This window comes from Lynx rufus, unplaced genomic scaffold (assembly GCF_022079265.1).
Source record: "Lynx rufus isolate CCGP_SWC_20201006 ecotype Redwood Valley unplaced genomic scaffold, mLynRuf1.p SCAF_13, whole genome shotgun sequence".
NCBI classification, from domain to species: domain Eukaryota; kingdom Metazoa; phylum Chordata; class Mammalia; order Carnivora; family Felidae; genus Lynx; species Lynx rufus.
In genome coordinates, this window is record NW_025814827.1 from 1,330,804 (window position 1) to 1,342,886 (window position 12,083).

At 40.9% G+C, this 12,083-nt stretch overlaps 1 protein-coding gene across 1 annotated transcript in view; it reads right to left on the reverse strand.

Annotated features, from left to right (window-relative positions):
* TSPAN3 (tetraspanin 3) overlaps nucleotides 1–11,315 on the reverse strand; it is a 30,216-nt gene extending 18,901 nt beyond the window's left edge. Inside the window, exon 1 of the mRNA XM_047074748.1 lies at nucleotides 11,113–11,315. Coding sequence (XP_046930704.1) covers nucleotides 11,113–11,175 — 63 coding nt within the window. The 5' untranslated portion in view covers nucleotides 11,176–11,315. The remainder of the gene's footprint in view (nucleotides 1–11,112) is intronic.
* Between the last annotated feature and the right edge of the window lie 768 nt (nucleotides 11,316–12,083).

A 12,083-nucleotide genomic window follows, 5' to 3' on the forward strand; every position in this document is an offset into this window, starting at 1 on the left:
CTCTTGATTTTGGCTCAGGTCATGATCTCAAAAGTTCCTGAGTTCAAGCCCCACATTGGGTTCCACACTGACCTGCTTAGGATTCTCCTTCTCCCCCTCTCTCTTTGCCCCTGCCCTGCTTGTGTGCATGCTCTCTCTCTCTCTCCCTTCCTTCATCTCAAAATAAATAAAACTTAAAAAGTAAAAAATAAGTAAAAAAAAAAAACCCTCCATTTTGAGCTTCTAATAAATGAAATTTTAGTCTACAGAAATATGAGTGAAAACAAGATAAAACTGGAAAATATATGTACTCAGCAATTAATCTGAAGCACAGACACTGAAATACTTGCATTTTAAATACAAAATGATGAGTTTTCCACCTGAAGAGACTCACACTTGGTGCTGCCTGGGAATGGGCCAAGGGAAATGCTTCCTGTGCTACCTTTCACCCAGACTGAAGCACTCAACTGAAAGTGAGACTCTGAGGAAGCAGAAAAACAAACCAACAGCAGATACAACCAGACATGTAACAAATGCGATGGAAGGCTAGCAGGAGATGCCATTTGTAAGGCTGCCTGTTTTTTTTCCTAATAGACTTGAGAGCAGTATATTTTCCCAAGCTGCAAACCAGTCAACATCCAATTCACACAGCAGAGCTGAGAACATAACAGAACTCTATTTTGAACACATAGTGGGAAACAACTTACTAGTTACACACCAAAGCAGAAACTGTGATTGCTGATATGAGAGCATATAAATCACATGACTTGGAAACACAGGCTTGTTTCCTAAATAGAAGACAACTTCAAAATTTTCTTTTAATGACATCTGTATAGGGTCTATATCTTAAGTTGCATAATAAACAACTTTATGAGGGGTGCCCGGGTGGCTCAGTTAGTTTAAGTGTGCAACTTCTGATTTCAGCTCAGGTCATGATCTTGCTATCATGAGATTGAGCCCTGTGTCAGGCTTACACTGAACGTGGAGCTGCTTGAGATTCTCTCTCTCCCTCTGGCCCTCCCCCACTCACACTCTTTCACTCTCTCAAAAATAAAACTTAAAAAAATAAAATGGAGAAAATTCAAAGAAAAAATAAACTTATGAAATGACAAGTTTCTTTAAAAATATAGGGTAGGTGTCCTAACAATAGATGAAGACCTAAAAACAACAATAAGAAACTTCTTTAATGACATCTAACCATCAGTATGAAAGACATAGGTAGAGTTGTATGGTAAATGGAGGGGAAGCAATAAATAATTCTGAACTAGTATGCATAGGGACTTTGTTGTCACACATGTTTAATATAGGAGTTATGGCTATTAGAAAGGTTAAAAGGTGAGCTGGGTTAAATCCTGCTTTTGAAGGGTCAGGATGGGATTGGGATCTATCAAAGGATCAGGACTTTGCCAGCAAAGCAGCTGCAGAGGGGGAGGAGGTACAATAGAAAAGGAGATGAAATGTAGAACTTGGAAGCAACTGCACTGCACTGCTTTAGTCACCGCTGAAAAAAATCTGAGCTTATAAGGAGGATTTGTGCCAGGACAGTATACTAAAAATATTCATCCTTTTTACAAATAAGTGAAGGGAAATTTAAAGGAAAGGCTGAGGGTTGAAACTACCAAAAGAATAATTTTTTACCTTTTAAAAAACAGATGCCCTAAATTAAGTCACAGAATTTTAAAATTTTAGGAGAGCCAGTGTTTTTCCACACCAAGCTGTTCCTCTAAAAAATAAAGCTATCTTGCTATAAAATTTTGGGGGGTTCCAAAAATATGGTATTCATTTTATCCTTTAACCCTTCCACTACATACGCACAAATGTAAAATATCTTCTAAAGTAAAAAAATTTCATTCTTATACAAGATTGTTTTTTCTATAGTTTAGACACTACGTAAACTATAGTTGTCTATAGTTTATAGTTGTTTTGGGTTTTTTTTTTTTTTTTTGTACTTTTCAAATCCTCTGTGAAAGAAACAGCTGATGAAATGCTGAAATACACAAAACTACTAAATTCTTTAATTTCCTAAGGAAGAAGGAATATGAAACAAAAGGGGGCACATGAACTACAGGGAAGCTTGATACTGGAATGTGGGCACTATTAAAAACCAAACAGACTTATTACAAGCTAGGAGATAACAGCTCTGCTGTGAAAAGTGTACCTGTATGGAAGTTCAGAAGCGTGAAGGCGAAAGCATCCCATAGAACATTTGGGGGAGGATAAAGCAAAGAAGAATACAAGTGATTTTCTTTTTCTTTTTTTTTTTTTTTTTGGGACAGAGAGAGACAGAGCATGAACGGGGGAGGGGCAGAGAGAGAGGGAGACACAGAATCAGAAACGGGCTCCAGGCTCTGAGCCATCAGCCCAGAGCCTGACGCGGGGCTCGAGCTCACGGACCACGAGATCGTGACCTGGTTGAAGTCGGATGCTTAACCGACTGCGCCACCCAGGCGCCCCACAAGTGATTTTCTTACAGTGCTGTAAGTCATGGATTCATGTCTAGAAGTGGCAAGAATCAAGACGGTGTAAAGATGAGGGACCATATGAGATCACTCAGCTAAAATCACAATGTTTGACAAGTTCTTGTCTGTCTTCGTCAACTCCTCCTTCAGACTAATTTTTGCCTCAAAGAATCAACTGTTAAAGTAAAAGTGATTGGAATGTTGGGAGAAAACAGTCAAGAAAAGGAAAGGGGTAAACCACTGTGTTCTCCAGACTTTGTAAGAGAACAGATTTCAAAAAAAGAAGCAGAGGGTGAAAATACCAGCAGAAATCCATCTTATGTACATCTTTTAACATTTAATTCAGTTTCCTGTACAGTCATACTAATTTTTATGTACCATACTTCTCTCTTGCAAGGAATCTACTGGTAATTCTGCACAGGGTATTTCTGAAAGCTTCCCCAAACTCCAGTTTTGTGCCATTACAAGTGTCTTAAAATCACCTTAAATCTTTTAACATTCTACATACCATAATATTCTCTAGTCCAGACATGTTTTGTTTCAACTCTTACTCTGATAAAATACTTCATAGCATTAAACACAATTACTCCTTTACTAACTCCAATGCCTGTATATGTCGTTTACTTTCTTATCAACTTTCAAGAAAAAAAAAGACTACTCCAAAGATTTCAAATCCTGTTTCAGAAATTACATCTACTCTTACCAAGACTTTCTGAAGCTATGAAAATAATTACATCATTGTTTAACAAATTGGTCAATAATAAAGCCAAGCAGTATTCAAACGTAATTTTTTAATGAATGCACAAGTGAGGGAGGGGCAGAGACAGACAGATAGACAGACAGAGGACCAGAAGTGGGCTTCGCACCTACAGCAGAGAGCCCTATGTGGGGCCCAAACCCACAAACTGTGGGATCACAACCCGTGCTCAAGTCAGATGCTTAACCAACTGAGCCACTCAGGTGCCCTAAGCCAAGCAGTATTCAAAGAAGTGTGAGGATACAGAGAAAAGAACTGGAGTAAAAATTAATACAGAATAATCTTTTTAGAAAGCAATCTGGCAACACATACCAACCTCAGTATTTATGCTTTCATACCTATTTTTTTTCTAAGGGTTTTATTTAGAGAGACACACAGAGAAAGAGAGAGAGAGAGAGAGAGGGAGAGAAACAGACAGACAGAACCAGTGGGAGAGGGGCAGAGAGACAGAATCCCAAGCACTAACAGCGCGGTGCCCAATGCAGGGCTTGAACTCACAAACCCTGAGATAATGACCTGAGCCAAAGTCAGACGCTTAACTGACTGAGCCACCCAGGCACCCTGCTTTCATACCACTTAATTCCACTTTTAGGAACATATCCTGAAGAAAATAAGTCAGATAGAAACAAAGATTTATATGGAAGAAGGTATGTTCATCAAAATGTTATAATACTGTAACAAAATTATAGCAAAAACAAAAGAAAAAGAAAAAACCCTGGCATCTAGAGGCATACTTGGCATTATAGCCTTTACATATTTTGTTAAAGCATAATTTAATAATATACTTGTGTTGTGGTAGGGGGAAAACATGTATCACATACAGACATTTAAAAAACACACTAAAGGGGCGCCTGGGTGGCACAGTCGGTTGAGCGTCCAACTTCAGCCAGGTCACGGTCTCGCGGTCTGTGAGTTCAAGCCCCGCGTCAGGCTCTGGGCTGATGGCTCAGAGCCTGGAGCCTGTTTCTGATTCTGTGTCTCCCTCGCTCTCTGCCCCTCCCCCGTTCATGCTCTGTCTCTCTCTGTCCCAAAAATAAATAAACGTTGAAAAAAAAAAAAAAAACACACTAAAATATTGTTTGTCTCTGCATGTGAAATTATGGTGATGTTAGTTTGTTTTAAAATACTTTTTAGGGTCTTCTTTAAAAAGCAAATATATTATTTATAATAAAAAAAGTAAAATATTTAAAATTATATCTGAAATTGAGACTGTTGTTCCCTCACAAATGAATTCCACCAACATGAAACATGAATCTCTTCAACCCCAAATACTTTAAGCACTTCTGCCAATCTCCCCTGTTTATCACTTTTCTCTGGTCTCCTGGCTTTGACTAATTTTCAGATGTTTTCTGATTATCTAACACATTATTCTTTTTTCGCCCCATAAATATCACCTTTCAAGGAGACCAAGTAAAAAATATTCCTACTTAGGGTCGCAAAGTTTTGACAATAAGCCACTCCTGTCATCATTATCTATGTCACTGCCATTATTATTTAAAAAAAAAATTTTTTTTTTTTAGTTTATTTTTTGAGAGAAGGAGAGGGAGACAGAGGAGAGGGAGAGAAAGCAGGAGAGGGCAGAGAGGGAGAGCAAGAATCCCAAGCAAGCTCCGCACTTGAGTCCCCCAGATGTGGGACTCAAACTCACGAACCATGAGATCATGACTTGAGCCGAAATCAAGAGTCAGATGCTTAACCAACTGAGCTACTGGAGCCCTGTCATTTATTCTTAAAGAAAAAATATTTTAATCCTTTTACACCGCTATAACTTTGATGATATTCCAGGGGTCATGTTCCTCAATTCTGCCTTATTTTTACTTTTTCTGTATTCAGTTTTTTATGTCACTGTTTATCTAGTTTAACAAAGTTGTTCACTTAATCCAATTATACCTACCAGTTAAAAAGACCCAAAAGTTTGGGTGGCAATGAAACTGGAGATCAACCAATTGCCAAAACCAAATTATTTTAACAGCATGGAAACGCTGTTTTCAGATTGTAGGGCTCTAAGGGTCATCTGAGAAGCATGGAATTTAAACATGCACTTTTTTCCTAAGATCTTCTGTCCCCATAACCTCCTCTGACTATAAAAAGTGTCAGTTATTACTACAGGAGCCTGGGATGCATAAACTTTATAGTTTGTCCATCTTAATCAGCAGTAGCAACAATGTAAGATACAATATGCTGGCATTTACTACAAACCACCTTTAGAAAATTAAAAACAAATATATAAACACAAGTAATTTTTCTCCTCTACCAATTCTACCAAAATATTAAGGTAGGGGAAGGAGAAGAAATAAAGACTTGAGACTATCCATGAGTTATCTGAGGGGGAGATGGGGAAAGTGCGCCTAGAAATTAAATTCAATAAAGTATTAGATGATTTTGCCTGTCTGCTCCCTCTCCCCATGGGCTGTTACAGAATAGGGACTATGCCTTTTTTGCCTTTTATATTTCTCAGAAACAAGTATAGACATTCAACAAGCATTTATGAGTGAAGTAAAGCACAGATATTCAACAAGCATTTGTGAATGAATGATTCTTAGGGTATACCTGTCTGGTGCAAGTATAAATTTTATAGAATAAATTTTCTGCAAAAATCCCAATCCAAACTGGGTCTTATGGAATAAAATTCATGAAAATATTTCAATGCATGATAAATACTCTAAAAAGCAAATAAGTATCCAACTAAAGACAGCTTTCCTGCTATGGTCACCTGGCTGATTCCAAGTTCCCAATGCTGAGTTCTTTCAGTCAATGATTACTCAGAGCCACAAGGCACTTGATCAGTGGACAGATGACTGAAAATGAAATAATATGACTGGAAACATTCAATTTCATAACTGCCAAAGACAAGGTAAGAAATAGATCTATTATGTACCATGACTTGCTTACTGACAAAGTCAGCTTTTCTTCTATAGTGAACTGAAAAACAATTATGGGGAAAAAAATCTGTTAGCTGAAGGTGTGTTCCAATGACATAGTCTTTGTTAGAGCAGTCATTCATGATGACAGAAATACAGGAAACAGAGAAGCAAATTCCGGGATGTCTGATGAAAGTTCCAGTTTAAAAGAATCACATTCCCAACTCAAACGTGTAAGATGTGCTGGAAAACACAAAATATGTATAAGGAGATTTCTGACAGGAAGTGTTCCTTGAAATATTTCATTATACATTTTTTTTATTTTTCTTAATTTATTATTATTTTTTAAATGTTTATTTTTTTAAATTATTTTGGGGCGCCTGGGTGGCTCAGTCGGTTAAGTGTCCAACTCGATTTCGGCTCAGGTCATGATCTCGTGGTTCATGAGTTCGAGCCCCGCATCAAGCTCTGTGCTGACAGCTCAGAGCCTGGAGCCTGCTTTGGATTCTGTGTCTCCCTCTCTCTCCGTTCCTCACCCCTGCTCATGCTCTGCCTCTATCTGTCTCTCAAAAATAAATAAATGTTTAAAAAATTTTTTAAAAAATACATTTTTTTAAATATTCATTTTTGAGAGAGAGAGAGTGCAAACAGGGGAGGAACAAGAGAGCTTCAGAATCTGAAGTAGGCTCCAGGCGCTGAGCTGTCAGCACAGAGCCCAATGTGGGGCTTGAATTCACAAACCACGAGTTCATGCCCTGGGCCGAAGCTGGATGCTCTACTGACTGAGCCACCCAGGCACCCTTTAAATGTTTATTTTTGAAAGAGAGAGAGACAGACACAGAGCACGAGTAGGGGAGGGGCAGAAAAAGAGGGAGACACAGAATCCAAAGCAGGCTCCAGGCTCTGAGCTGTCAGCAGAGCTCAACTCGGGGCTCGAACCCATGAACTGAGAGATCATGACCTGAGCCAAAGTCAGATGCTTAACCAACTGAGCCACCCAGGTGCCCCTATTTTTTTTTTAAACAAAAGCATGAATACTATAGTTGAAGCTTCTTTTGGTAATCTGAAGATACCAAGTATATTTTTGCCACAAGGCCTACAGGCTATTCCTTGTCTTGAATGCCCTCATCTTCTCCAAATCATGCCCAAATCGGTGCCTCCTTGTATTCCAGAGTTCACATCTTTGGAGAAGCCTTCTTTGCCAACCTAAGGCAGCCATTCATTCACTCACTCTATGATATGACCTTGTTTTAACTGTCTGCATAATGCACCACTATCTGATATTTTTCTTGCTTACTTTTGCTTGCTCCACTAGAAAGTTAGTTCTGTAAGAACAAGACCTTCCCTGTCTTTTCCATCGTTTTATCAATAATACAAGCATAAACTAGGTGCTCAAGTATTTGTGCTGTATTTGTTTAACAAAGCAATTTTCTTTAACTACATATATTCAGATAGAAGTGCGGTATGAAAAGATTTTTTTAAAGATAAATATTAAAGGTTATATGTGGCTTTCAAATATGATTTGTATGTATAGGGTACTTCATATAAGTGAACGATGATTAGTGAAGGTGCCACATTCTGGAGTTCTTTCTAAAGACACTTAAAAAGTTATCTGACTTTCATGTAGTATTTCCTACCCCCATAGGTATTTAGTGTTACTATCACCTCTCATATGGATGAAAAACAAAAGTCTAAATAGATATGCCACATTATAAGTTCTATAAGCATGGACAAAGTTTTCTCTTGCAGTCAATATAATACCTAAGACACATCAGCAAAATAAATACTAGCCAGTTGGTTTTTTCTTATAGGGTAGAAAAAGTAAAGGCAATTTGTATAATATGGAACTTGACTGAGTACTCAATTAACTTACGAGAATAAAACCTGAAAATTAAAAAGTACTGATTTAAAGTTTTAGATGAGACCTCTGGGTCACAGCAAATGACCCACCAAATTAAGAATCCTTTCTGATCTTGGTACAAGGGTGCAGTTAATAGAAGAGGCTAATGACTATTCCAACAGTCTTCAAAATTTAGTAATGTACCTCAAACACTCCTGTCTTCCATAAATTATCATGGTCTAGCACTAATAAACTTACATTTAAGCTATGCCACTCCAAAAGGTAGAGATTCAAGTTGTACATCTGATTTCACTTGTCCCAAATTATCTTTCAAGCCTTAACATTCTGGAATTTGGTAAGGAACTCTCTAGTTCCAATAAGGCAACCTTTAGGACTTTAGAAACGACCGTTTGTGCCTTTTCAGAGTTAATATTCTTAGACCACACCATCCAAAAGAATCCAGGTCAAGTCCACATTAACAATTTTGACTGGCAGGTCATGTAGTGCCAAGGCTAAGTATTTCAGGTACGTATCTATTTCCACAGCTCATTGAACAAACTGCCAACTAAAACAGGATATCAAGATATTAAAAGGTATAAAGATCTTGCCAAAGCAATTAATCCAGTCAGCCATTATCACAAGCAGCCATTACCATCTGATAGTGAGGAACTAGTGCAACACAGCTAATATAGTCTTCACAAAGTTGCTCCAGGGAACCTAGATAAACTTTTGATATGCTCTATGCAGGGAATGTTTATTCTTCCACGTATGCGGCATTAAAAGGAGGGAGGGGCCATTATATAAGAATACACTTATTAGAACTGAAGAATGCATTACATTCTCAGGAAGGACCAGTTAACATCTGTTTTATGTACTTCCTCATAATGACCTAATTTTTTAAACTGACAAGTCAGTGTAGTTTACATGAAAGTACTGGCTCTAACCAAGGTTAAAATTAGTATGGTTTAGAGAAAGTGACTTTAACTTGGCTAAGGAGTTCCTTCCCCTTTCCAAATCTTTTAAAATCACATTTTGCTCTAACATCACAGGCTCTAGATAATAATACAACCTGGGATTGAACACAGGCTCTGCCACACCTTGGGTGTGCAACTTCGCCTCAGTAAACCATAAAGTCTGCATCTGTAAAATATGCATAAGAATATTTACTGCCAGATAGGGTTGCTGTGAGGACACAGACTGTAAAGTGCTCAGCACACTGCCTGGGTATAAATACTAAAATCTTAGTTATCATTATGAGCATCATCAGATTCCAACAGTTTGTCCCTAAACTGTTAGGTGGGAGACATGTCTAATACTGTTTCCTCATTAGTTATGTTCCACTAATCCTGCTCTAAGCCACATTTCCCACCCCTGACCCTGCATGTCTGTTTAACTTATTACTGCTCACAAAAGCTTTACTATCCTACTAACCTAGAAAAAGGGTATTTTTACTACACAGTATGACTTTAGTCTAGGCAATAACCCACTATGACAAGCACAAGTGAAGTTCGGTATGACCTTTCTCCACAGAAGTACCAGTAGTAGATACACAATTTCCAAAGATTCATGAGCACTTAGAATTAACTGATATTTTACAGTAAACGAAAAATTAATTAAAGAAAATAGCTCCTATATGTTTAATATTTTGTTACATTAATGATTCCAGTCCCTGAGACTGAATAGCATAGAATTCATTTGATAGTTTACTCTTCAAAGTCAAATAGCTATGCCCATAAAAATCCCAAGAAACTGTAAAGGATACAAAGCCAAGTCTCTACCTAAGTACCTTATTATCTGAGTGTTTCTCATTTGAGGATCACTGAAATATTCTTTTACCTTTTAAAAAGGCTGGTAACTCAAACTAAAGTATGAGAAATACTGTTCTAATTAGAAAAGATCATAGAAATCCCAAGTCACATGTGTGATTTTGAACAGGTATTATTGGGACTCTTTCCATCACACCAGAAATACCCTAAAAGACTCTATGGCAGTAAGAGTGTGTAGTAAATGCCTTATTATATAGAATTATCCTTTTATGCTACAGGGGTTGGGATATGAAACGCTTCATCCTTTGTTGCGGGGGGTGGGGGGGGGGGGAGGGGCGGGGCGCGGTGGTAAGGAGGTAAGGATTCCTTCCAAATTAGGTGTGCGTGAGAAGGAGCAGTTGAATGGGGACACACAAAAGCAAAGTATGAACATTCAAGGAATGTCTGGGGACTGGACAGCAAGAACCTGGCCAGTCATGAGGAAGGAAAGGTGACTGAGGACTTCAGCTGCAACACCAAGAGGAGGCTGAACCTTATTCTACTGCTGAAGATTTCGGGCTGGATTTTGTTTCTTAAAGAAAACGATGTAAGGGAAGAAATGCTTACTATTCATCCGGGTGCAAGGTCCAGATGGACTAGAGGGTGGAGAATGATAGGAACAACACCGGTTATTACAAGTCCCTGGTGAGATAAGAAACCGAACTAAGATGAACTAAGTGGTTATAAACACTCCTTTCTTCGGGGGCGTGTCCAAAAAAATTCACAAGCCACCTTTTATTGAAAGTGAACTCATCGCTTTCAAAATCTTTTGACATCCGAATCCTATTTCACCAAGGTTTATAATCTCAGGTTACTCACGCCCAATGACCAAACAAGTATAATGATTTTCCCGGGCAAAGAATTATTTGGCTTAATAAGTTGAAACCTTTCAGTTTTCTGGGCTGGTAACCAAATAACAAGTTCTAGATACACAAAGAACTGGAAGTCAAAATCCCTCAGCCCTGTGCCGCTAGCGTCCCCGCGTCGCTGCACCGTTTGCTCACACGCTTCAGGACTGCCACTGGAGCTGCGGGGGCTCCGGGCCCTGACAAAGAAAGAGGAGCCTGACCCTTTGGGGAATATCCTATTTCAAGCCTGGTGTCCTGAAAGAATCTGCATTGAGAGCTCTCGGACGAGCAGGCTGTTCCAGGGGAAGGGCCGGAAGGGGGGGGGGGGTGTCGGCCCAGCCTCACTGCGCGGAGCCAGCCTGTCGGGGACTCAAGAAGCTCAATCGCGAAGGCCGCCCGAGGGCTTCCCTTCACCGCCCTCTACGCCCGGGGCCTCCGTCCCAGCCCGCGAGGGGCCTCGCCGCAGGGCCCCGTCGCCGCCGGGCCCTGGGGCGCCTCAGACGAGGCCTCCCCTCACCCGCGCCGCCGGCCCCTCGCCCTTCCCGCCTGGCGACCCCGCTCACCCAGAAGATGAGGTTAAGAAACACCAGCACGGTCTTGGAGGAGGTGATGCCGCACTGGCCCATGGTACCGGCGCCCCACTGGGGCCCTGCTCGGCGAGCGGGATGCGCTCACCGAGCGAGGCGGCAATGGCGGCGGCGCCTCTCCGCTGGGAACTGCACGGCCTGCGCGGCGCTCACCGCAGCCCCCAGTGCCGTCGCGCAGCCCCGGCCCCAGCAAGCACCTCGCTTCTTCGCGCAGCCTCCGCAGATCCCCGAGCTCCCCGAGCTCCCCGCGCCGCTCCCTGGCAACCGAGTCCCACCCCCGGCAGTTTGAGCCAGTCACTCCCGCGGCGGCTACAGCGAGGCCACGCCTTTTAAAGGAGTCGACGGTTCCGCACCAGCTCTTGGCCTCTGGCCGCCCTTGGACGCCTAAGGCATATCAGGGAAGTTCCAGAGGAACAAACCCACTCCCGTCCTATTGAGGTATGTTTACTATGCCAGTCTTATAGATGATTCCAAGCCCGTAGAATGCTGTCTTTGTACATAGCCCATCTTCCTTAAAAAGGCCAGAGCCACAAATTCACATCAAGGTTTTCCTGACAAGGTAACACTTAAGCAGCACTGTTTGGGAGAATTGTAGTGAACTCCAACAATTTATGGAGAACTTATTGTGCCAGGCGCTAGGGTAGTTCTCGGAAGAGTCATCAGAAAGGAGAAAAGGCGGGGCTCCTGGGTGACTCAATAGGTTAAGGGTCCGACTGCGGCTCAGGTCATGATCTCATGGTTTGTTGGTTCAAGCCCCATGTCGGGCTCTGTGCTGACAGCTCAGAGCCTGGAGCCTGCTTCGGATTCTGTGTCTCCCTCTCTCTCTGTTTCTCCCCTGCTCGTGCTCTGTCTCTGTCAAAAATAAATAAGCACTTAAAAAAGAAGAAAAAGAAAGGAGAAAAGGCTGCTGATGGCTTTGGCAAAGCAGAGACATGTTTGTGTGGATG